At 43.9% G+C, this 26,794-nt stretch overlaps 1 protein-coding gene across 1 annotated transcript in view; it reads right to left on the bottom strand.

Annotated features, from left to right (window-relative positions):
• Positions 1–26,794, bottom strand: part of CMIP (c-Maf inducing protein) — a 193,585-nt gene that overhangs the window by 15,708 nt on the left and 151,083 nt on the right. Inside the window, exons 8-15 of the mRNA XM_034425425.3 lie at positions 19,822–19,925; positions 17,245–17,349; positions 15,332–15,685; positions 12,169–12,234; positions 7,077–7,103; positions 4,648–4,696; positions 3,325–3,432; positions 1,408–1,524 (exon numbers count right to left, since the gene is read on the bottom strand). Coding sequence (XP_034281316.1) covers positions 1,408–1,524; positions 3,325–3,432; positions 4,648–4,696; positions 7,077–7,103; positions 12,169–12,234; positions 15,332–15,685; positions 17,245–17,349; positions 19,822–19,925 — 930 coding nt within the window. The remainder of the gene's footprint in view (positions 1–1,407; positions 1,525–3,324; positions 3,433–4,647; positions 4,697–7,076; positions 7,104–12,168; positions 12,235–15,331; positions 15,686–17,244; positions 17,350–19,821; positions 19,926–26,794) is intronic.

Raw genomic sequence — 26,794 nt, 5'->3', positions numbered from 1 at the left:
AACTGATGACGTTACCTAGTTGGGTAATGAAACATCTGCCAGAAAACAACCAAGCTCAGAGAGCACCAAGGATCCGTTGTTTCAACCCTGGGCTACTAACATTCTCCTTTATTGCTATCAGGAAGTGTAAACAGACTTTGTCAAACGGACAAGCACTTGCCACGTAACACCTCAGATTTAATCACTGTTGATTTAAAAAAAAAGACAAAAAAAGACTGGATAGTGGATATGGCAATACCTGGAGACACCAGAAGAGAACAGAGGAACCCTTGAAAATATAGATTCAAAATAGGAGCAAGGAGAGGGCTGAGAATTCTCTTGTGAAGATGCCCAAGGAAAGAGTAACTTTTGTGATCGTTCTATTAAGAAGAAATGCAAGTCCTATTTGCATTTGCATTTTTATATGCCTTTACATTCCCCGGTTTCTAGGGTTTCATTTCATTGTGCACCTGTTTCTTTAAAGTTTCTTGCCATGCTGATACTCCCATTCTTTATTTCCTCATTAAATTTATGCCCCGCTTTTGTTCCCCCTTCCAATTTTTCTCAAAATGACACTTGGTGGCCCCAAATCCATTGACTTCCAAGGGCTTGAACCCAGGGGTAGGATTGAAAAAATGTTAGCAACCAGTTCTATGCCCGGTTGCTCAGTGGGCGTGGCCATGGGGGGCGTGGCCTACTCGGCCTCCTGCACCATGGCAGGGGAGAGGTGTTTTCGCCCTCCCCCAGGCTCCGGAGGTTTTCCTCAAGCCTCCCTCAGGCTCCGGAGGCCATAAACGGGCCCATTTCCAGACTTCCGGTAGGCCCGTTTTTCGTCCTCCCCAGGCTCCAAAGGCTTTGCCCAAGCCTCCAGGAGGGCAAAAGTGGCCTCTCCCAGGCTCCAGAGTCCCGAAACAAGCCCGTTTCAGGACTTCCGAGAGGCCCATTTTTCGCCCTCCCAGAGCCTCTCCGTGGGCCCTGCACTTACCTCACATCCAAAATGGGCCACATGGAGACTCCTGGGAGGGAGGGGAGAGGTGGGCGGGGCTAGCCAGTCCTTACAACTATCCGTTCGGCGAACTAGATGTAAAATTAGCATCCAGCTTGTCAGAACCGGCTGAATCCCACCCCTGCTTGAACCTGAGACAGCCCTTTACCCATCCTATCGCACCGTCTCTCCCATTCGCTGGAAGAGAATCACACTAAACACAATCAGATCTACTTCTGAGTAGAGATAGATACGTTTACACCATTCCCTGTTGATCTGCTGTGTTTTTAAAACTTGTGATCATTGCTTCTTTCCCCAAGTGGTCCCTGCACAGAGCTGTTTGGGATATTTCTTTGTCAAAGGAAGGACAGACCAAATGCAGGCGTGAAACATCTGCTTCCTTCTGACATGGCAAATTGACCAAGGAATAATGGCAGCCTTACCTCCACCATGGTTTGGTTGCCTCTCAGTGCCAGCAACATGCAAGGCCCCAGTTTGTTCTCAGCCAAGGAAAGGAGAAACTTCTTTGTCTTGTAGCAGGAGCCCATTAAAATGTGAACCTGCAGGAGGAAAGGAAGGTTCAAGTGAGAAAAACACAAACACACACACACAAAACATCTTTTGGCTCTTTTTCCAATGCAGCCAAAGAAGGCAAATGGCCAAATCTCGCAAGAATGTTTTAAATCCAGTCCAGACTTCCCTAAATGATTGTCTTCCAGATATATGGAATTATCTATTGCTCTCAACCCAGCTTGAGATTTTTTAATTTTTTAATTTTTAATTTTTATTTATTTTTATATGCCGCCCTTCTCTGGAGACTCAGGGCGGCTTACAATGCGTTAAGCAATAGCCTTCATTCTTTTGTATATTTTATACAAAGTCAGTTTATTGCCCCCACAAACCGGGTCTTAATTTTACCCACCTTAGAAAGGATGGAAGGCTGAGTTGACCTTGAGCCTGGTGAGAATTGAACTTGCAGTAATTGCAGGCAGCTGGATGTTAAATGCTGCCTTAGTAGGAGGCATTAGCCTCCTACGCCACTCAGGCGTAAGATGGTAAGTGTTGGGAGCTACATCTTTGGAAAACGCTTAAGGGAAGGGGATGCTCCAAGTTGAAAATTCTAGTTTTCTGATTACACTTAGCAATAGCACTTCAAATTTATATACTGCTTCATAAGAGTTTTACAGCCCTCTCTAAGTGGTTTACAGAGTCAGCCTATTGCCCCCAACAATCTGGGTCCTCATTTTACCGACCTCGGAAAGATGGAAGGCTGAGTCAACCTTGAGCCAGTCAGGATCGAACTCTTGTGAGCAGTGAATTAGCCTACAATACTGCATTCTAACCACTGCGCCACCACGCCTCTTGCTCTATCTCTAAGAAAATAGATAACTAGGTTATAGACAAGTCCATTCTTAATACAAAAGGCAACTTGCTTCTCTCTTTAATTTCTCGAGACTACCAGTCTTAGGAGATTCTTTCTCTGCTCCTTCATCTACTTCTGGTGGCCAACTTCTGCTCTTGTTCTAAAAGGACCAAAACATTTTTGTTCCAGCTCAGAGGGGGAAAATCTGTGCCTGTACATAATGTGGAGTGTTTGTCTCTCCTTTGTGAAGACGTAGGCTTTAGGGGACGCAGTGGCTCAGTGGCTAAGAAGCTGAGCTTGTCGACTGGCAGTTCAGCAGTTTGAATCCCTAGCACCGTGTAATGGAGTGAGTTCCTGTTACTTGTCCCAGCTTCTGCCAACCTAGCAGTTCGAAAGCATGTAAAAAATGCAAGTAGAAAAATAGTGACCACCTTTGGTGGGAAGGTAACAGCGTTCCGTGTGCCTTTGGCATTGAGTCATGCCAGCCACATGACCACGGAGACATTTTTGGAGAGTGCTGGCTCTTCAGCTTTGAAACGGAGATGAGCACTGCAACGACTAGCATATATGTGCGAGGGGAACCTTTACCTTTACTTCGACTTTAAATAGGAGATGAGTGAATGAGTATCCTATATCTAGCACGAGAACTGTTAAGTTTGGTATATTGTGAATACAATCAGACTGCAATGGTAAGTGGGAATGGCCTTGGGAGACAGGGGGAAGAACCACAGCCAGGGGAGTGGTAGGAGAAAAAGGCAATTTAGTCCATAAAAGGAATGGCAGCAGGCAAACATCTCAGAAGGGACTCTCCCTAGTTTCTTGAGCTGTAAAAGGGGTGGAGGGTGGGGGAAAGATGTCCTTTGAGACTTGCAAGGTTCTGTCTGTGTAGCCTTACAATAAAATAGAATTAGCTGATCTGGTTGAGTTTCCTATCCGGATCACCTTGCAAAGCTGACGACGTGACAGCAAAAAAGATTGTTGAAGAACTGGCACGTACCATACTGGCAAACAGTTCCCCATCATCATCACATGCCACACCACCAGGGCTGTAGAGCTGGAACCAGCCATCCTTGCCGGCCCTCACGCTCAGCAAACAGGAATGGACCTGGTAGAAGAAAGACACATGAGAAGGTGGCCTTCAAAATAATGCTGCAGAGAAAGGAAGAAGAAAGGTGGAGACCTGTGGAGCTCTAGATACTGCTCAGTTCCTGTTCCCAGCATCCCTCCTGGTTGCTCCTGCTGATGAGGCTCATAGGAGGTGCAGTATAAGATGCTCCAGCCTTGCAGTAAGGGACATTCCTTCTCATTGGATGGGTACCCAGCTCAGCAATAAAAGGTTTTCTGACTTGCTCCTGATTAGGCACCGGGTGTTCCATTGGAACACTCTTCTTCCAATCTGCAGCAGGGCAAGGAGTCTGCAAAATGGACCCTGTGATCTAAACCCTGGAGCTGAGGGGAAAGAAGGAGAAGGTGACTTTGTCTCCTGCCAAGTGAAAGTTTTATATATCTGTGGCAGTTACCCAACCATTGCAGGTCTGGGGTTTCTGAAGAATGCAGGTTCTCCATCCAAATGTTTTAAAACATTGGGACTCTGTCCTGGGTGCTCAACACAAATATGCCCTCTTATGTTGATCATCCATCCATCCATTCACCCATTCACCCACCCATCCATCCATCCATCCACCCACCCACCCATCCAGCTACCTACCCACCCACCCACCCACCCATCCATCCATCCATCCACCCACCCACCGACCCATCCACCCATCCATCCATCCATCCATCCATCCATCCATCCATCCATCCACCCACCCACCCACCCACCTATCCATCCATCCACCCACCCACCTATCCATCCATCCATCCACCCACCCACCCACCCATCCATCCATCCATCCATCCATCCATCCATCCATCCATCCATATCTGCAACCAACGTGGATATAACTACCCCTTTGTGCACGCCACCATCACAACAACAGGCATTTTTATGAAGCAAGCAAGGGCTCAAATGTTCCGTCTCGGTTATTCAAGAGACGAAAGGCATTTGTCTGGAGCATTCATTTTACACTGAAAGTTCCAGATGCAACAATTCCAGCCAAAGGTCCGAGATATCCAAACCGTGTTTCATGTTGACACAAAGAGGCATGAAATCATTTCTAAAAAGGCAGCAACAGGCTCCAAACAGTCTTTTCAGGAACCATATCAAAGCCGAGAAACTAACTGCCTCATAGAACTCCAAGCCATTTATAGCCTGAATGTTTTGACAAAACAACCTATCTCCCCTTTTTTTTGGTGCTACGCTGGACGGAAAACTTACTTCTTGTCTTGGGTCTTCTGCAAATCTTTGAATGACGTACTTCAGCTCTCTGGAAACAGACAAAAAGAAAAAAGAAGGGGGGGGGGAAGAGAGAAGTATGCAGTTGGTCATCTCCAAAGAAATACAGAGCACAGCTGTTGCATTTCATTTTGATTATGTGCTAAGTGAAAAGTTACAAGGAAATGTGGAGGGGACGATTACGTTCTCCTGAACTGGGGCTTTACACAGTGGGAAAAAGGTCTTCTGACAGCCTAGAATCCATCCACGATTGCAAGGGCTTTAATCCTCGGGGATTGGAAAACGCTGGAGTTTGAATGCCTGGAGATCCCTTGCCCATTCCACAGCTTCTTTTAGCCAGACAAACCCACAGCTGGAGACCCTCTGGAGACCATATAAACCTTTGGATGTGAGCCAAGGGGGAATTCTATGCGTGGGAAGGAGGACGTTTGGAATCCTTGATTCGTTTGTCCAGGATGGGATAAGAAGGATTTCTGCCTTGGGTGGGGAGTTGGCCAAGAAGACCTTGTTTTGGCAGTGGTTTGCTCTCCAAGCTTGTTTTAATTTAGAATAGAATAGAATAGAATAGAATAGAATAGAATAGAATAGAATGGAATGGAATGGAATGGAATGGAATGGAATAGAATAGAATAGAATAGAATAGAATAGAATAGAATAGAATAGAATAGAATAGAATAGAATAGAATAGAACAGAATAGAACAGAATAATGGAATGAAATGGAATGGAATGGAATGGAATGGAATAGAATAGAATAGAATAGAATAGAATAGAATAGAATAGAATAAACAGAGTTGGAAGGGACCTTGGAGGTCTTCTAGTCCAACCCCCTGCTTAGGCAGGAAACCCTACACCACTTCAGACAAATGGTTATCCAACATCTTCTTAAAAATTTCCAATGTTGGGGCATTCACAATTTCTGGAGGCAAGTCGTTCCACTGATTAATTGTTCTCACTGTCAGGACATTTCTCCTTAGTTCTAAGTTGCTTCTCTACTTCATTAATTTCCATCCATTGCTTCTTGTTCTACCCTCAGGTGCTTTGGAGAATAGCTTGGCTCCCTCTTCTTTGTGGCAGCCCCTGAGATATTGGAAGACTGCTATCATGTCTCCCCTAGTCCTTCTTTTCATCAAACTAGACATACTCAGTTCCTGCAACCGTTCTTCATATGTTTTAGCCTCCAGTCCTCTCATCATCCTTGTTGCTCTTCTCTGCACTCTTTCTAAAGTCTCTGATTTAGTTTCTGAACATTTTGTTACCAGACTAGGTAACATCAGCAGCAGGATTTTCTTGTCCTATTCTCCTTAGCTTATAAACGTCTTGTGAAGACCTACGATTCTATAATTCCTTGCATGTAGAAAACAAGCGTTAAAGCTAAATGACTAGTCTAGAACCTCTCTTCCTGACCTGCTCCAGCTGACTGAGAAAAGCATCCTTCCATCATCACTTTGAGCAGGGGTGTCAAACTCACGTTGTCACGCTGGCGTCACGTGACGTATCGGGACTCTTTTTTTCCCCTTCGCTAAACCAGGGCGTGGATGTGCCCAGCATGTGACGCATTCGGCCCGCAAGCCGGGAGTTTGACGGCCCTGACTTTGAACATCCTTCCTTGGAAATTGCTGCAGGGAAAGGGTGTTCTTGTCTAATGGCTGGGAGCGTGATTCGATCCTGCTGAACTGGGAGCCAAAATAATCCAGCTAAGAAAATGGAGACTTTCAGACTGGGTGCTCTTGCATCATAAACCGCTGACAGAACGGCCCTTGAGGGAAGTGTGATCTTTTTGAGTGGCAGAGGAAGATCCAGAGTTGCATTCCTCCATTTTTATGAATGGAGGAGGTGTAGTGGATGGGTGGGTGGGTGGGGGGCAGGGGTGGGATTCAGCTGGTTCAGACAGTTTCGGGCAAACCAGATGCTAATTTTACATCTGGTTCGCCAAACCGGTAGTTGCAAGGACTGGCTGGCCCTGCCCACTTCTCCCCTCCCTCCCAGGAGTCTCCACATAGCCTGTTTTGGATGCCAGGTAAGTGCAGGGCCCGCGTGGAGGCTCTGGGAAGGCGAAAAACAGGCCTCCCGGAAGTTCCGGAAACTGGCCCATTTCTGGCCACCAGAGCCCGGGGGAGGCCATTTTCGCCCTCTCGGAGGCTCAAGGAAAGCCTCCGAAGCCTGGGGAGGGCAAAAACGACCCCCCCTCCCACCGTGGTGCAGGAGGCTGAGTAGGCCAAGCCCACCCAGCAACCAGGCAGAGAACCAGTGGCTAAAATTTTTGAATCCCACCCCTGGTGGTGGGGTGTCTCTTTTTAGCCTTTACAACGAGGAGTCTGCCACAAAGTTTTGAAACTTCTGTGTTGTGAAAGGCTGGATCAACCCAGTTTACATCACTACAGGAGATTATTTCAAGCAAGGAAGCACTTACTTTGTGAACTTCTCGTGTGCAAGAGCCCTGAAATGAAAACATAGGAGTATTACGGAGGTGATTCCGCCCCCCAAAAAACAACAATAACAACAATAATAATACAAAACCTATAGAACCAATGCATATCAAGAAATGACTTAGGAGCTACATTGTCTCTTGTCCTCTCAGATGTGCTGGACTATTAATCCCATCATTTTAGCTTTTCTGGCCAGTGGCTTTAAGGAGAGTCATTATGTTGTGGGGAACACCGTTAGCACATGACACCATTTCAAACCGAACAAAACAAGTAGAAGGAAAGGGAGAAACACTCTTTTATTAAAACAAAATAAACTAAAAGCACAGGTAAACCTGAACAAAAACAGCTTTTGGATGAGCAAACCCTTGATAGAAAGGTTTTCTAATTTGTTGATTAATTTATTTTATTTATTTATTTATTTTATTGAATTTCTATACCGCCCTACTCCCGAAGGACTCAGGGCGGTGAACAGCCATGAAATAAAACACATACATATACAAAATTTAAAATTGAATAAAATGAATTAAATAAATTTGGCTGAATTGATACCCATAATTTAAAATACCCATATTTTAAAATACAGTAAAAATTTAAAATTTACACTTAAAAGGGAGAAGATTTAGGCGAGGCCAGCTTGATGAAATAAAAGAGTCTTCAGCTCGCGGCGGAAGGTGCGCAGATCTGGAATCCTCCGTATCTCTGGGGGGAGCTCATTCCAGATCGTCGGTGCCCCCACAGAGAAGGCTCTCCCCCTAGGGGCCGACAGCCGACATTGTTTGGCCGACGGCACCTGGAGGAGCCCTTCTCTGTGGGAGCGTACTGATCGGTGGGAGGCTATTGATGGTAGTAGGCGGTCCCGTAAGTAACCAGGTCCTAAGCCATTAAGATTTAGGGCTGTAGGATACTTGGGATTTAATTCAGAAGGAGCAACAGAAGAGTGCAAACGTGAAATGTTTTTTGAGATTCATTAAAGTAGCTGCATCGGCCCAGCTACCCAGATGCTTTAATGAGCCACATGCAGAAACTGCATTTATGACTTACATGGTTCAGAGATCACTTCCTAATAAGATCTGAAGCCCTGCACTATCCCAATGTAGTTATCATGAGATATCATGAGATCATGAGATAGACCTGATGGAATGCTTAGGAATTTGTTCTTTTAGAGAACAAATGGTTTGAGCACCAAAAAAAATCAGTCCATGGGTGTGTTTATGAAGATTGACCAAGAAACAAGCCAATTCAGTTAATTTTGGTTATTGTCATTTTTTTTTGAGTCTGCCCCTAATTGGTGAGGAGATGGGAAGTAAAATGAGGAATTCAGTAAGAAAACATTATTAGAATGTTGATGAAGATTCTCCATCATCCAGGCAGAATTGTCATAGCAACTGGGCTTATTTTCTTGGTTTGGTTGAGACATTTTGCTGCCCATCCAAGTAGCTTCTTCAGTCTGAACAAGTTGATTAGGGTGGGCAGAGAGTTATTAGAACATCCAACTCCTAAAAATCTTAGGGGTATTTCCACCCCAACCTCAAGGTTTCTTCTCCAGATTCCCCTAGCCAGGGTCAGCAACCTGTGGCTCTGGAGCCGCATGTGTCTCTTTCATCCCTCTGCTGTGGCTCCCTACCACTCAAAATATGCGTTAGAACCGCCAATGTGCGACACCCGCCAGCACATGATTTATTGAGCTTTTCAACCCCCGGTAGGCCAACCATGGATAAATCCAAGAAAAGAAAAGTTTCAGAAGAAAATATATATATTTTAATTCAACTACATATGCTAGTTTTGTGGCCGCTCAAGAAATAGTCAGGCACGGGAAGGGTTTTGTGGCTCCTGGTGTTTTTTTTTTCTGTGGGAAATGGGTCCAAATAGCTCTTTGATTGTTTAAAGTTGCAGACCCCTGCCCTAGCCAACTTGTTCAGACCGAAGAAGCTGCTTGGATGGGCAGCGAAATGTCTCAAACCAACAAGGAAATAAATCCAGTTACCATGACTCAACTTCCAGATTATTAGGATGAGCTTCAATTACCGCCTGTAGTCTCTTGACCAACGTCATCCCAGAGACACTGTGACCCAAAGCCAACTCAACCTGATCTAAACTGAAGTTAATATCTTCAAGAGCAAAGCTGGGCAATTGGCGTTCTTTGGATGAGCATTTCAGAGTCTTGCAAAATCAAACGTCTAAAATTGGGCAGGAAGGAAATATCCGACAATAATGCGAGCAAACTACAAGAGACATCATCATCTTCTTTTAAGGACCCCATAATCCCTTGTGGGGTGGAGTCTGGGCAACTGAACTGAGCTGAGTATTTACTGGCCGGATGCCCTTCCTGTCGCCAATGCTGAGTTATATTCAGCAGATATATTCTCAACATGCCCAGAGAGAGAAATGTCCGCCTCTACCTAGGATTGAACTCACAACCTCTTGATTGTGAGGCGAGAGCTCCAACTCTAGGCCACTGCATCACTGGAGCAAACTACAAGAGACATTGTGCTAATTTTCAATATGAAATGGATATATTACACATCCAGTGTGCCCAATGCACCTATGAGTTATTTTTTTTGAAAAAAAGACAGGAAATGGCCTCAAAATTTCCTCCAACAAGACCGTAGCCTCCCCAAACTTCAATCCATGCAAAACTACCGTATGGAACCCTGGAGGCTTAAAAGGGAGTTGATCCATCCTTAAGATACATTGGGAGAAAGAAAGAAAGAGAGAGAGAGAGAGAGAGGGAGGGAGGGAGGGAGAGCGAGAGAGAGAGAGAGAGAGAGAAAGAGAAAGAGGAAGGAAGGAAGGAAAGAAGGAAGGAAAGGAGGAAAGAAAGGAAGGAAGGAAGAAAAGAAGGAAAGAAAGAAGGAAAAAAGAAGAGAGAGAGAAGGAAGGAAGACAAGAGAGAGGAAGGAAGGAAGGAAGAAAGAGAAGAAGGAAGGAAGGAAGAAAAAGGAAGGAAGGAAGGAAGAGACGAAGGAAGGAAGAAAGAAAGAAAAAGGAAGGAAGGAAAGAAAGAAAGGAGGGAGAGGAAGGAAGGAAGAAAGGAAGGAAGAAGAGAGAGAGGAAGAAAGGAAGACAAGAGGAAGGAAGGAAGGAAGGAAGAAAGAAAGGAAGGAAAGAAAGAAAGAAAGAAAGAAAGAAAGAAAGAAAGAAAGAAAGAAAGAAAGAAAGAAAGAAAGAAAGAAAGAAAGAGCAGTTGTGTCATCAAAGACGCAAATGGAAATTTCTAGGTCCAGGAGACCAAAACCATGCATTCGTAAACAGGATTTTCAGCTTGATTCATGTCCCAGGTGTGTTTGTTAATTGCACCGCAATTAAGGCCCATCGCCTCTGATTAACATTAGCAAAGCAATTAATGGTCACTTGCAGAGAGAGAGCTCCTTGCATCACATTCTCTGCCCTGGGGTCCTTGGTGAAAAAAAAAACCCAACTCAGATAAATGACACCAAAGGCCTCTCTCCTTTTCTCCCTAGTCTTTCAGAAGAACAGGCACACTGCTTAAAAAAAAATGGGGCCTTTCAAGGCACCAGGCTCCCCAGGGAGCCTTAAGCTTGCAAATTGGATGATTATAGGCTGTAATGTTCACCCCGCAGAGAGATCTTCATTTCATAAACACTGGTGTCATTAATAAGCTTCAGAGGGACAATCAGGAACTGTTTCGCTGGATTCAAACACTCTGTTTGCGGAATGACATGTGGTTTGATGCGTCTTCTTTCGGTGGGGCTAGTCTTGTCCTCATACATCATCTGCTGAGACAACCACTGACCTCTTGTTTGATCCCCACAAAGGACCATGTTTACTTTTCGTTTCCATGTTTTGAGAAGTCCCTTCTTCCACCTACGTCTGAGGCTGGAACTCCCATTTTTTAAGATTTAGGTGGGTCTGGCAACCTTCCCTGTGGCCGTGGTGGTGCAATGGTCAGAGTGCAGTACTGCAGGCTACTTCTGCTCACTGCCGGCTGCCTGCAATTTGGCAGCTCAAATTTCACCAGGCTCAAGGTTGACTCAGCCTTCCATCCTTCCGAGGTGGGTAAAATGAGGACCCAAATTGTTGGGGGGCAAGGGGCTGACTCTGTAAACCGCTTAGAGAGGGCTATAAAAGCACTGTGAAGCGGTATAGAAGTCTAAGTGCTATTAATATTGCCCTTTATTCATTCATCTGTTCGTCTGTCCATCCATCCGTCCCTCCCTCCCTCCTTCCTTCCTCCCTCCCTCCCTCTCCTTCACCTTCCTTTCCTTGGTGATGCTGGGGTTAGAATGCAGTATTGCAGGCTAACTTTGCCCACTGCCAGGAGTTTGATCCTGACAGGGCTCAGGGTTGACTTAGGCTTCCATCCTTCCGTGGTGAGTAAAACCAGGATGCAGATTGTTGGAGGCAATAGGCTGACTCTGTAAACTGCTTAGAGAGGGCTGTAAAAGCGCTGTGAAGCGGTATATAAGTCTAAATGCTAATGCTATTGCTATTCTCAGTTAATGACTACTCTTCTGTGAAAACCTAGGAGGTCCACCTTTCAAATCTCACAAAAGCTCAGGGGGTGATCATGTAAGTCCTTGTGCAATTATACCCTAGTCATTGTTTTGACATTTTCAAAATTATTTTAATTTGCAGCTTTGCGCATATCTTTTTTTTTTTTTTTTTAAAGAGGGAGAAAGGAAAAGGTAAACTGCCACAACAATGTTCTTTGTGGCTGCAGTTTAAATGGTGGAACGCTGTGGGGGTTTTTTTGTATTACAAAGGCAAAAAAATATCGATTCAGATTTTAATGCCTTTGCTTTACGATTAGACCTCTCACTGCTGTTTTGGTTACACTGTATAGAATTTTACTGTATTTTGAACAGTTAACAGTTGTGTTGACTGTTAACTAATATTAGTAGTGAGGATGCCCCAGAACTGCAAAATATATGTATTTAAAATAAAGAAAACAAATGTGATCTTGTTCTGACTAACTACCATTTTCCCTGACTTACAGACAAATCTTAGCTATAAGCTACATCTCTCCTATTAAATCTTAATCTAGTTTGCTCTGACTAATGCAAGCTATCTACCAGGGAAATAGGTAAATAAAACATCCAAAAAACAAAAACTTACTCTTTGGGGAACGGGATGGGCTGGAGCAAACTGGCCAGAGCTGGTCTCCAATCTTCGTAATCTGATCTGTAATTAGAAAACCACAATTAGCTTAAACTCCATGCAGAATTTACTGCTGTGAATAAGCTATATTTCTAGCCAGCATAGTTTGGTGTTGTGTTTGTGCATGAGTTTAACCTTAGTCTCTGGCGCCTTCTTTAATCTGATGCCCTTGGAGCTACCCAGATGAGTCTTCCAATAACTCAACCCTCCTGGTCATTGACTATCCTAGATGCGAATTCTGGAAATCATAGTTTCAGCACCTTAGAGAGTACCTAGAAATGGCTATCCAAGTCCAACTTCATTTATTCAACTTCCAACTTTTTTAATGGCTTGAGTTAAATTTTAAATTGATTTTAAATTGGGTTGTTTTAATTTACGGCCAAAATATTTAATTATTTTAAACTGCTTTTAAATTTTGTATGTTCTGTTTTTTACTTTGGCTGTTCACCGCCCTGAGTCCTATTTGGAGAAGGGCGGTATAGAAATAGGAACAAATAAATAAAAATAAATAAATAAATTGGCCTGATGGTGAAAACCCTAATAGTCCCCTCGGCCCACCATGTGTTTTATCTATGTTAATTCCATTTCTTGTTATTGTTGAACCTGCAATCTGCAGTTCTGTTGCCTTTTGCAAGGAAGTAGTGCTGACTTAACACAAACTTGTTACTCTATATAATCCTCCAATGGAACAAGAGTTGCTGGGATTAGAAACAGAAACACAGGCTCCACCTGACCTGTGACATGTGCTAAGGGGTCAACATGCAAATGAAAATGACCCCTTTCATCCTTCATGCTAATTTTGGAATTCCACCAGCAGGACTAGATACCTCTTCCAACACCCAGGAACAGTGTTAGATTTACTACTATGCTATTTGCACTTTTCATGGGATTCCTCTTGATGTTGAAAAGAAGGCAGGTAGAAATGCACATGTGCACACACACACATGTATATATACGAGGGCATTTAACTCAAGAAAGTCATGTGCACTGTTTGGGAATGTCATTTATAGAGATCCACCAGCAGGATTAGCTGCTGCGTTGAACATCCATCCTTGAGGAACAGCGTTAGATTTACTACTATGCTATCTGCTTGCTTCATGGGATTCCTGCTGAAATTGAGAAGAAGACAGGTGGATGTATAGGCACACTTAACCAAGGAAGGACTGTTTGGAAAGTCAGTGTGAGGAGCATCTTTTCGGAGTTCCACCAGCAGGATTAGATGCTGCGTTGAACATACACCCTTGAGGAACGACGTTAGATGTACTACTATGCTACCTGCTGTCAGGCCTGGAAGCCATCTTTTTCATTGGGCCTTCAGACCTGCCATGTTTACTACTGTGGGAAACTGGGAGGGGGAAATTGTATGGAGCCAGGGTGATATATAGTCATAATAACATTCCTTTCTCAGAAAGTCAAGGCCAACTTGCCCTGCATCTGGAGGTTTGGAACTGGGAGGCACTGTCCAGTCGGGACAGTGCTTTGATTGGACCATGTGATGGACTTGTGGGTGCTGGGCAGGGACTTGAACTTTCCTTTGGGTGAAGAAAACCTGGAAACTTTCAGATTCGGGTTTTCCCAGATGTGCCAATATGACATCTCTAATAAAATGTAACTTTGAGGAAACTCAAGCCTCGGAGATTTATTTCGTTGGGGGTGTTACTTGGAACCCTGACATTAACCCAAATCTGGATTAATTCACCAGCTCCCTGGATATCGGGGTGCTGTCCGGGGTCCTGAGCCCTGAAAGCTGATCTGAAACCCAGCGGCAAGAAGACTCTGGGAAGATGGAGGAGGAAAAGAAAACAACGGACTGGCTCGACGACTCCCATTGAGATAATCTACTTCCCAAGATGTGGTGGAAGCGGCACACCTGCCATAGTTTCATGGGCTTCTTGCTGACGTTGAGAAAGAAGGCCACTGCATTTGCCACCAGCCAGATTGGCCAAGATGTTCTCAAACCAATCGCCGGAGTGCTGGAAATGTGACTATAAGCAGGGAACATTCTACCACATGTGGTGGACCTGCCCCAAGTTTAAAAAATATTGGTATAAGATAAGAAAGTGGCTGGAAGAAATAACCGAAGAAAGGATAGCATTGAGGCCGGAACTGTTTCTTCTGGGTATTTTTGATGGGAAAATGGGGAAAGAACTGCAATATTTAACATTACATATCTTAACCGCAAGTAGCACAGAATTGGAAACAAACAGATACACCTCCAGACCAAATTATAATAAGGAAAATTTATGAATGTGCAGAGATGGATAGACTGTCTATGGAAATGAAGGAAAGGGAAGAAACCGAGTACTATCAAATTTGGAATAGATGGTATTCCCGGCTTGAGAGCAAACGTAAAACTTAAGGTATAAGATGTAAAAGTGTAATATATAAATTGTAAAATTTATAAGAAATATAGGATATTGATTTGCGAGAAGATGTAACTATAACTTAAATGAGGATATAACTTGGGATAGTGATATATAGAAGTAGGATCTATGTAAATATGACTGTTACGAAAGCTATAGATACTGGCATGGAAAAGCTGTTATAAGTGTAAATTTGTGTCTTGTGTTTGTGGAGGCTAAAACATATGCGGAACGGTTGCAGGAACTGGGTGTGTCTAGTCTGATGAAGAGAAGGACTAGGGGAGACATGATAGCAGTCTTCCAATATCTCAGGGGCTGCCCCAAAGAAGAGGGAGTCAAACTATTCTTCAAAGCACCTGAGGGTAGGACAAGAAGCAATGGGTGGAAACTAATCAAGGACAGAAGCAATTTAGAACTAAGGAGAAATTTCCTGAACAATTAATAAGTGGAACAACTTGCCTGCAGAAGTTGTGAACGCCCCAACACTGGAAGTTTTTAAGAAGATGTTGGATAACCATTTGTCTGAAGTGGTGTAGGGTTTCCTGCCTAAGCAGGGGGTTGGACTAGAAGACCTCCAAGGTCCCTTCCAACTCTGTTATTCTATTCTATTCTAAATGTTGGAAAATTCAATAAACATTATTTTAAAAAAGAGAGAGAGAAAGGAGGCCACTGGGTGTGCATGTACCCCCACGCTCCCCCACAGGAACCCGAGAAACTCATGTGGGCTATCTGGAAAGCCGTGGAGAAGGGCAACTCACAGCATCTTGAGTATTTCCACAAAGCAGCCGAGGATACGGTCGGCCTGAGCGCTGAGTTCGATGCTAATGCTACTGCAGGTGGGGCTGACCATCAAACAGTCGATCAGGTTGGGCTCGCTGTCGTTGCCGACGCTGGCGGTCATCTTCTGGTTGGCCATGTTGTTGCGTTCCACCTCCACGTGGATCTCATTGGACGTGACAATGACTGACTTGAGGCGGGATTCAGCCAGTGTAGCTTCCCGGGACATCAGGTCAGGGCTGGTGTGGAGAAGACGAAGAGGCAGATTGGGCTTGCGGTCGCAAGGCTGCTGGCAGCCATTCCGAATTTCCTTCAGGCTTGGAGAATTGTCCCGGCTGTCGCAGGAAGGGAGAGAAGAAAAAACAACACAAAAAAGGGAAAGAATAAATAAGTTGAAGTTGCCAGACATAAATAACAGAAATAAGGGGGAAGAGAGGCCAGACAACAACTTCGCAAAGTCTTGGAAGATGTCCTCGTTTTTTGTTTTTTTTGTTTTATTGCTGTGTCCGCCTCTTTCTGTGTTTTTTTTTTTTTTAAATCTTGGCCAGCTGCAATTACATTGTCCTATTTATACCAGAAGAAAACAGATGTCTCCCGAAAGGAATTTGCAACGCAACCCCCCCTTTTGTGGCAGTCTGTGAACTTGGCCATTCTGGGGAAGAATGCAATCGGCTGGTCCCGAGGATGCAAAATGATGACGCAACGTTTCTTTCAATAAACAGCCCACCGGGAAAGTCAACTCAATTTCCTAGAAAATGGGGTTTATGGAAAAGCAAAGCAGTTGCCTCTTTGTCAGAAGGTTTCCTGAGCTCCACAGAGAGTTAATAGAGAAGCCTCCTGGTGAGCTGGTTTGTCTTCTACCAACCAAAGGTCTCCCACGTCATGCTTGCAAAACTCCAAATCTGTCCTGTTCCTCACCTTTTCACCCCAATATAAGAGAAATACCTCCACCCACGTCTTCCTCCACCTGTCCCTGTAGAGCTTGCTGGGAAAAGGCCTGGAGACTAAAACATATGAAAAACGGCTGCAGGATTTGGGTTTGGCCAGTCTAGAGAAAAGGAGGACTAAGGGGGGACATGATAGCAGTGTTCCAGTATTTGAGGGGCTGCCACAAAGAAGAGGGGGTCAACTTATTCTACAAAGCACCAGAACATAGGACAAAGAAACGATGGATGGAAACTATTCAAGGAGAAAAGCAACCTGGAATTAAGGAGAAACTTCCTAACAGTGAGGACAATTAACCAGTGGAACAGAAGTTGTCTTCAGAAATCGTGGATGCTCCATCACTGGAGGTTTTTAAGAAGAGACTGGACAGTCACTTATCTGAAATAGTATAGGTTCTCCTATACTATTGGGGGCTGGACTAGAAGACCTCCAAGGTCCCTTCCAACTCTGTTATTCTATTCTATTCTATTCTATTCTATTCTATTCTATTCTATTCTATTCTATTCTATTCTATTCCATCCCATTTCTATTCTTCCAATCTTCCATTCTATTATTCTATTCTATTCTATTCTATTCTATTCTATTCTATTCTATTCTATTCTGTTCTGTTCTGTTGTTCCGTTCCGTTCCATTCCATTCCATCATCCTATCCTATCCTATCCTATCCTATCCTATCCTATCCTATCCTATCCCATCCCACTATTCTATTCTATTCTATTCTATTCTATTCTATTCTATTCTATTCTATTCTATTCTATTCTATTCTATTCTATTCTATTCTATTCTATTCTATTCTATTCCATTCCATTCCATTCCCCTCCCCTCCATTCCATTCCATTCCATTCCATTCCCCTCCCCTCCATTCTATTCACATTTTGATGCAAGTGCATTTTCCTTCTGTGATGGTTTTCCCCAAAGGGGCTCATTGGGGGGGATGCAGGTGACTGACCTGTTGATGAATTCTTCGTAGCAAGAATAAATGGCTGCTAGACAGACGGCAACGAGATTCGGAAGGACCCGTGGATGCGGACACTGGCCGGTTGGGCCGTGCATACTGGAATGACAGGAACAGGGATGTGAGATGGTGTGTCCACAAAGAGCATTGTTAAGGAAGGAGCAAGCATAAAGTCTAACAGAAGAGAACTTTTGTAGCTCAGGGTTGAAGTGTGAGGACCTTGGTGCCCTCTGAGATCGATTGTTTTCTTGCAGATGTTTCATGACCCAACTGGGTGACATCATCAGTATTAGAATGGAGTGGGGTTTACTTTGTAAGATAATGATATACCGTATTTTTCGGAGTATAAGACGCTCCAGACTATGAGACACACCTACCTTTTTTGGTGAGGAAAACAAGAAAAAGAAATCTGCCTCTGCCTCCCAGCAATTTTGTCTCCTTGCAGCAAACAGCAAATAGCCTGCTTTACTTTCATTTTCGTTTTCAGCATAGCTTGTTTGCATAACGAAAAAAAAAAATTTGCTCCTAGCAATTTACCACCTTGCAGCAAGCAGCAGAGGCCCACGCAAAACAGCTGAGAGTTGGGCGGCCGATCCAATCAACTTGTGCTAATTAGGTTGTGCTGAAGCTGAAAGGAACTGTTTCTTCTTGCTGCTTGCTGCAAGGAGGTAAACTGCTGGGAGGCAGAGGCCAAAGGGTGGGGCTACATTCGATGTATATGATGCACCTAAATTTTCACCCCCCTTTAGGGAGGAAAAAGGGGCTTCTTATACTCCAAAAAATATGGTATCTGCAAGAAAACCATCAAACCTCCAAGGACCATACAAATCCTTAATCCAGTTCCCCCGATTTGGTTCCATTGGGATTGCAGAATGCCAAGCCCCTTTGGAAATAGTATTGACTTTTATTTTATACTTATTAAAGTTTTACAATTTACCACCCAGGTAACAAGTGTATTAGCATAATAATAAAGGAATGAGTGTTATAGGTCTGTGATGCATTCTACTAGTTGTTAGTACATTATTGTATTTATTTGCTTCAATCTGTTTTTGTTCTTTGAAGTTTTTGCCGGTTGTTGACCAAAATAAATATTGATTGATTCACTGATGAATGGAAACGAAACACAGCAAAGGTTTGGATCCTCCTAGGATGAGAAGGTTTGCTAAATTATGGGCCAATGTTGAGAGAAAACGCCCTTCTTTATCCCAAAGGTGCTTTTCCAAAAGGCAACTGGACTTCGTTTTTCCTTGAAGAAGTTTCACTTCTCATCCAAGAAGCTTCCTCAGTTCTGACTGAAGGGTAGAAGATGGAAGGATTTAAATTCCGTGCAGTCATCTGGTTGTTAGCACTCTCTCTGAGAGTCATTGAGGCCACTTTGAGGTTTATCTGTGCCCTCGAGTTCATCTGAATAGTGCAAATGGGTGTGGGGCCTTTTTGGAGCTGCTGAAAGGATTGTGTTGTAAACAGGAGATAGGTAGTGTCATATCCCTCTCCCTTCTGCTGAGAGAGGGCTGTTCAATCTTAATGCAGATGGACTCTTTCAAACCTTAAAAGAGACCCCTCTTTTAAATCCTTTCCTCCACTAGCATTCAATCAGAACTGAAGAAGCTTCTTGGATGAGAAGTAGCAAAGTATCTTCAAGGAAAAACAAAGTCCAGCTGCTGTCAGCACTTCAAGCTGCATTTACTCTAGTGATGACATAAGAAGGAGAAGCGGAGGCGTCTGGAAAGGGACGTTTGACTTTTCACCTACTTATTTTCCCTGGAGATAATATCCCCTAGGAGATGGGATGGGAGGGGGGAAATTCCTTTGAGCTGGAGCAATAGATTAGGGGTAGAGTGACCTGGAAGATGGCCAATGAGTGCAGAGGAGTGAGGAATGGAAAGGGAGGGTTTTGGGTCTGGAAGTCAGTGTTGGCTACGATGGAGTCGGAGTTAGAATGTTGTGCTTAATAAATGGGAGGTTTTTCATCAAACACTTTGTTTGAAATGCAATTTATTTGAGATGACCTTGAAACTTGACAGCTGCCTTTTGAAAAAGCACCTTCGGGACAACCCTGACCTGGATGACTGAGAATCTCCACAGACAAACACCCTTCCTTGTTTTTGCAGGTAAGTTAAATGTCAACTCGCAAAGCATCCCTGGCCTGCTTTCGAGTTGCCATAGGCCAGGGGGGATGGGAAACCGGCAAAACTGCACAGCAGCCAAAAACGGATACCCATTCCACGCTTATCTCTCTCAAGGCTGTATCCCAGGGTTACCTACAGCAGCCGAGGGGAGTGACCTCTACAACCCGTGAAATTGCTCAGTTGGCAAATGTGATAGATGACACACCCTGGGGGGAAGGGGGAAAACAGCGTCATAACTGGAGCGTAAATTACGTAGGGTCAGAGCTGGCTTCACTTGGCGCGAGACTCATGATTTAATTAGGGCATCTGTCAGAACCCTGACATTAAACTCATGGCAAAATGTTAGTTTATCAAAGCTACTGGCAAGGAAAGCCATTGAAGCGAAGACGAGACAAATGTCCTACAAAGGGAACAGAGATTTTGACCACACGCGCATATTTACCTGTGGATAAATTTCTTTACCACTTCCATGCCTGCATTCAGTTCATTCAAGGCCAGAATATACTCCTGAGTGAAGAGCCGCAACCGAGGACATTTACCAAAATCCTTTGCAAAACAGAAGGAAAAAAAAGGAGATATTTAAGACACGGAAGTGCCAAGATCTGGACTTTCAATAAAGAGATTTTGAGGAATGGAAAAGTTTTAATCGGTATTTATACAGATATTCTTTGACTTATAACCATTCATTTAGTGATCAAAGTTACAACAGCATTGAAAAACATGATCTAGGACCGGTGCTCACACTTATGACTGTAACAGCATCCTCATGGCAGGTGATCAAAATTTGGATGCTTGGCAACTGACATGTATTTACAACAGTTGCAGTCTCCGGGGTCATGTGATCATGGCTTGTGAACTTTTCAGGTGGTTTCAGACAAGCAAAGTCAATGAGAGAAGTCAGGTTCCCCTGAACAACCATGTAATTCACTTAATCCTTGCAGTGTTTCGCTTAACAACCGTGGCAAGAATGGTTGTAAAATGGTGCATGATTCACCTGGTTTAGCAACTGAAATTCTGGTTCCCAATGATGGTTATAAGTCAAGGACACCATGTACTCTTTTTTTTTAATTAATAGCAATAGCACTTAGACAAGGGGTCAGCAACCTGCAGCTCTGGAGCCGCATGTGGCTCTTTCTCCCCTGTGCTGCGGCTCCCTGTCACTCAAAATATGCGTCACAACCGCCAATGTGAGACACCCACTGGCACGCGATTTATTGAGCTTTTCAACCCCCGGTAGGCCAACCATGGATAAATCCAAGAAAAGAAAAGGTTCAGAAGAAAACAGAACGTTTAATTCAACTTCATAGGCTAGTTTTGTGGCTGCTCAAGAGATAGTCAGGCACGGGAAGGATTTTGTGATTCCCGGTGATTTCTTTTCTGTGGGTCCAAATGGCTCTTTGAGTGTTTAAGGTTGCAGACCCCTGACTTAGACCAATATATTGCTTCACAGTGCTTTACTGCCCTCTCTAAGCAGTTTTACAGAGTCAGCATATATTGTCCCCAACAATCTGGGTCCTCATTTTACCGACCTCGGAAGGATGGAAGGCTGCATCAACCTTGAGCCTGGTGAGATTCGAATTGCCAAATTGCAGGCAGCCGGCAGTCAGCAGAAGTAGCCTGCAGTACTGCACTCTAACCACTGCGCCACCATGGCTCATAATTGAAACAACATTACTCAACCTTGTGCCCTACAGATACCCTGAGTGCAACAACCATCTTCCCCAACCAGCCTGACTAACTGGGTTGGCTGGGAGGTATGGCCCACCAATTAGACAACTGGATTAAAATAACCCCACCTATTTAATTACTAAAATTCAAATGCCACCAACGCAGGAAGGTCGCTTTCCAAGATATGCCCATAACTTGTTACCGTTTCTTCAATTGCTTGCCAACTTCCACAGCTCTGAAGTTGCCATTTGCAAGATTGGGTGGTTGAAAGGTTTTTCTTGCTCGAATGAAACGTGCTCCAAAAAAAGTTTGCAAAAAAAAAAAAAAAGAATAAACATGCCAAATAAGGGCCAGGCCGATTCTGAGTCAGCCAGCTGATTTTAGATGTCACGAAAAAGCAGCAAATTTGCTAGTTATTTAATTTGCTGCTGTTATGTTATTACAACACTGGTGAGCTTCACAGCTTCGGACGCCGAGCTCGGTGGATAGCTTCAGGCAATAGGTATCCTTCTTTTCTTTTGAACAGTTGGGTCTTCGGTTTTACTTGGAAATAAGGGTTGATTGCGGGACACGCCGTAGTCTAAATTGGTCAACAAAATCGAATGTTCTCCAGAGGTTTCGGGCTATGTCTTCCATTGTGGATGGAAGCTATGGGCCACCACGAACATCTGGAAGGCTTCAGGATGCATGTCCACATTAAAGACCAACCATGAAGTCATTCTTTTGCTCAGGACCTTATGTAGCCCAAATGAGAGCCACAGGGAGTCACGAGTTGACGAGATCAAGGGACAGTGAGACATAAACAATTTAGGAGAAAAATACCTCTGCTGAAAGAAAGGGAAGCAGCCCAAAGATAACTAAACATGTTCACCACCCAAAAGAGAAGGGGGAAATTGCGAAGTGCGTCCTGGAGGTGTTACAGTGGTTAGAATGCATGCTCATTCTGTACACAGCCAGGAGTTCGATCCTGACTGGGTCAAGGTTGACTCAGCCTTCCATCCTTCCAAGGTTGATAAAATGAGAACCCAGATTGTTGGGGGCAACAAGGCTGACTCTAAACCACTCAGAGAGAGCTGTGAAGCATTGTGAAGGGGCATATACATCTAAGTCGTGAGCCGTGGTGGCGCAATGGTTAGAATGCAGTACTGCAGGCTACTTCTGCTGACTGCCGGCTGCCAGCAATTTGGTAGCTTGAATCTCACCGGCTCAAGGTCGACTCAGCCTTCCATCCTTCCGAGGTCATTAAAATGAGGACCCCGATTGTTGGGGGCGATAAGCTGACTCTGTAAAGCACTGTGAAGCGGTAAATAAGTCTAAGTGCTATTGCTAAATCCTATTGCTATTGCTGTTGTTTTTGTCTACCAGAGTGGAAGAGGGCACAGCTAAATCGCCAGGTACCCAAATGAAGGTATTTCACATTCTTTTATGTTGTTAAGGGTGCCACACCGCAACATTTGTCCTGTCCAGCTATGAAGGCAGGGGTATTCTTAAAAACTGGTACGAAAAAGTTCAGGAACAGTTTTAGACATACGTTGCAAATGTGATTGGTTCAGAAGGGGTGCAGGCAGTCATGATTGATTGCCCGCTGCGGACGCCTTGTGCTCCTTTCTTTGTGAAATTCCTCAGTCCCTCGGCCGGCCGACTCTTGTGTTTGTCAGCCCCCTGCTTGGCCAGCGAACAGGACTGCACAAACTCACAAAAGGAGTCGAGATGTTTTGACTGATTTATGCCTCCACTTAGAATGCCATTAGCATAACAAATGTTTGTATGATATCACAAATGGCGGTTCTCCAAATTCATCAGGACCAAGAAGAGATTGAGTCTTTTTAGAGCCGGGGCAATGCGAAAGCTGAACATTTGAACATTGACTGCGGAGAAAATGAAGTTGCAGAAGGCAGACCATAAATCTCAGCTTTTCATTATCTATCCTGGTTAGTCAAAGCACCCTGGCAGTTAAAAAGGATCTTCCTCAGCAGCTCCAACAGATTGTCAACTGTCTTTTGCATACTGGAACTGACACTATTTGGGGATAATCCCACAGTGGGCTCCCTCTAAGATAGCTTTTCTTTCTTGAAGGGCTGTGCAGATTTTTTTTTTTTAAATTGCACATGTGAAACGTGCCACCAGATTCTTGCAAGAGGCAGACACATGAGCAGCCAAGTGAAAAGTTGCAGACGAAACTCCAGCCTCTTGGCACAAGCCGTTTCATGTTGCAATGTTTCAGTCTTGCAAAACTCTGCGAAATCAGCCTGGGTGCATTTTTATTTTTTTTTATTTTTTTTAAGGGTTTGTGCTACTTGTAAACCAAAAGATTTGCTGCAAAGCATAAAGGTCATTGTTTCATCCTAGGGTTTGGGCAACTGATTCAGAGGAAGGTTGCTGCCTAATTAAAAAAAATACTACTCAAGCAATTACGTTGCTTTCAATGGATTAAAATCTATATTTAATAGGACAACGGAGGCAGACATAAGAATATAAAATCAGGCTATTGAATCTAATTTTGTTAACACTTGTTAGCAATTTTCAGGGTTTGGAGGGGACGACTGCTCTCCTTCATAACATGTTCTGGCCTAGTGGATATATTGCTATAAACAATAATGACCTTTCAATTTAGCATGTAATGTAAATCCAGATCTTCTGTCCTATATAAACCATGGTTTATGGCTTAGCATATCATGTGAATTGAAGCTTTAGTAAGGTTGAGTAGGATTCCCAACTGAACCTTATTCAATGTACCCCAGTGAGAAAAACAATGGTTTAGTATAGGTGGTATAAGTCTAGTATATAACTACCATGTTTCCCTGAAAATAAGACCCTGTCTTATACTTTTTTGAACCCTGAAATAAGCGCTTGGCCTTATTGCCATGCGCTCAAAAACCCAAATGGACTTATCATCAGGGGATGTCTTATTTTGGGGGAAACAGGGTAGACTTCAAAATAGTTGCATTAAAGTAATATTTTGTGTTCATGACTTTTTGTCACCCAACTGATGAAGGAAACCCTGTAATGGATGAGGGAGTTTGAGTTTCTGTTCTTTATTCTAGTTATTAAATACAACCTTTCATAGTCTTAAATTTCTAGATAATTCCAAATTGCATACCCCATCAATCCTGACCTCCCAAAAGCCTCTAGAGGCCAGAGAGTTGGGATGCAACAACTCCTGAAGATGAGGGGAGTGCAGTCCAAAAATATTTGGGAACCAAAAGCAATTGAGATCTAATTTCAAATACCTAATCTTCGTTTTAGTCTACAACTCTCATCCCTGGCAGCCTGGTTTATTGGATGACTGTACTTAAGGAAGCAACTGAGTGATCTATACATTGCTAAGGACTTCCAACATCAGCACGAAGATAATTTATTAGCATGTCAAACTGATGAAGTTTTTTTTTAAAAAAAACCCATGTTTAGAATAACAGAGTTGGAAGGGACCTTGGAGGTCTTCTAGTCCAACCACCTGCTTAGGAAGGGAACCCTACACCACTTCAGACAAATGGTTATCCAATACCTTCTTAAAAACGTCCAGTGTTGGAGCATTCACAATTTCTGGAGGCAAGTTGTTCCACTGATTAATTGTCCTAACTGTCAGGGAATTCCTTCTTAGTTCTAAGTTGCTTCTCTCCTTGATTAGTTTCCACCTGTTGCTTCTTGTCCTGCCTTCAGATGCTTTGGAGAATAGCTTGGCTCCCTCTTCTTTGTGGCAGCCCCTGAGATATTGGAACACTGCTATCATGTCTCCCCTAGTCCTTGTTTTCATTAAACTAGACATACCCAGTTCCTGCAGCCGTTCTTCGTATATTTTAGCCTCCAGTCCCCTAATCATCTTGGTTGCTCTTCTCTGCACTCCTTCTAGGGTCTCCACATCTTTTTTACATCGTGGCAACCAAAACTGGATGCCTTATTCCAAGTGTGGCCTTACCAAGACATTATAAAATGGTATTAACACTTCACATGATCTTGATTCTATCCCTATGTTTATGCAGCCTAGAACTGTGTTGGCTTTTTTTTTGGCAGCTGCTGCACACAACTGAAGAGTGGCACGCTGCCACTCTTCAATAGGCAATGTTTCATTGCCTATTGAAGAGAAGAATTAGGGAATACATAACTGTGTTTCCAATATTTGAGGGGCTTGTCACAGAGAGGAGTAGATCGACCTATTCTCCAAAGCACCAGAAGGCAGGTCAAGAAGCAATGGGTGGAAACTAATCAAGGAGAGAAGCAATCTAGAAATAAGGAGAAATTATCTGACAGTGGAAACAATCAGTGGAACGACTTTCCTCCAGAAGTTGTGGGTGCTCCATCACTTTTTAAAGAAGAGATTGAATAGCTATTTGACTAGGATGGTATGAAGTCTCCTGCCTTGGTCAGAGGTTTGGGCTTAGAAGACCTCCCAGGTCCCTCCCAGCCTTGTTCTATGGTTTATTGAACAAACTATATAGGTTAGTCATCAAGCATAAATCTTTATGGAAGTGTTCTCATTCCATTCTATCTGGCGTGATTACTCAAAATGGATTCGAGTTCCTGGTATCGGAATTTGGAGATTTCACGGCAGACTGTTTGCACATGAAATAGAATACTTTATTGGCCAAGTGTGATTAGACACGCAAGGAATTTCTCTCCTAAAGGTGGTGGTATCATTGAATTAATCAAATGTGACAGGCCTAGTCTAACATAATTGGCACGCAATATTCCAGCCCTCCCTTTTTCTGCCCTTCAAAGGAAGGTCTTGCCCTCCCCTACACTTTCCTACAATTTTGTGTGCATTTCTCCACAAGTGGGAAGAAGTCTCTGAGGCAGGAGCCTTCTTGGAAATTGCAAGGTGTGATTCAGAAACCACACAATCATACTTCCATAATCCCTCCTGGAAGCTCCTGCTTGGTTGTTTGGAAAGACAAGTGATGAATCGATCTATCACTTGCCCGGCTCCCTACCTACCTCTCATAAAGTAAAAAGTTCTTTGACTAAGACCTGACTCATGATTAGCATATGAAGCTTGTGAACTTGTTTTTTGAAGCTGTTTGCTATGATCTTCTTCTGGAAGCTTGTTTCGGTAGACTCTAGCTCAGGGGTCAGCAACCTGCGGCTCTGGAGCCGCGTGTGGCTCTTTCATCCCTCTGCTGTGGCTCCCTGCCGCCAGTCAGCTCCACAATTGACAGGGCTTTCGGTTAGGACAGGTAGAGGAAAAAGGACGCTGCACTAGGAGGAGACTCTATGGTGGGGGAACCAGACTTCCGGTTGGCTCCAGAATTAAACGGAGGGCTTCCTGTTAGGGCCTTTGTGGCTCTTTGAGTGTTGGTTGCCGACCTCTGCTCTAGCTTCCTACAACTTTGGCAGCTCCTTAGGGTCTGCGTCAAAATATTAATCAGGCTTGACCCCATCCAGTTTCTCAGCCCAGAAAAGACTGACAAAGATCAGTTTGGCTTTGTGGTGAAGGTACCAGGCTAGAAACCAGGAAACTCTGACTTCTAGTCCCACTTTAGGCATGAAAGCCAACTGGGTGACTTTGGATTAATCACCAGAAGATGGTGAGTTCTAGTCCTGCCATAGGCATGAAAGCTGGCTGGATAATTTTGAGCCAATCACCAGGAGACTGGGAATTCTAGTCCCACCTTAGGCAAGAAAGCTGGCTCGGTGACATTGAGCCAATCACCAGGAGATGGTGAGTTCTAGTCCTGCCTTAGGCATGAAAGCTCGCTGGGTGATTTTGGGGCAATCACTACCAGGAGATGGTGAGTTCTAGTCCTGCCTCA

This window comes from Pantherophis guttatus, chromosome 11 (genome assembly GCF_059756535.1).
Source record: "Pantherophis guttatus breed Tessera chromosome 11, ASM5975653v1, whole genome shotgun sequence".
Classification (NCBI taxonomy): domain Eukaryota; kingdom Metazoa; phylum Chordata; class Lepidosauria; order Squamata; family Colubridae; genus Pantherophis; species Pantherophis guttatus.
The sequence above is the reverse complement of the archived record's forward strand: the minus strand, read 5'-3'. Positions and strand labels throughout refer to the sequence as shown.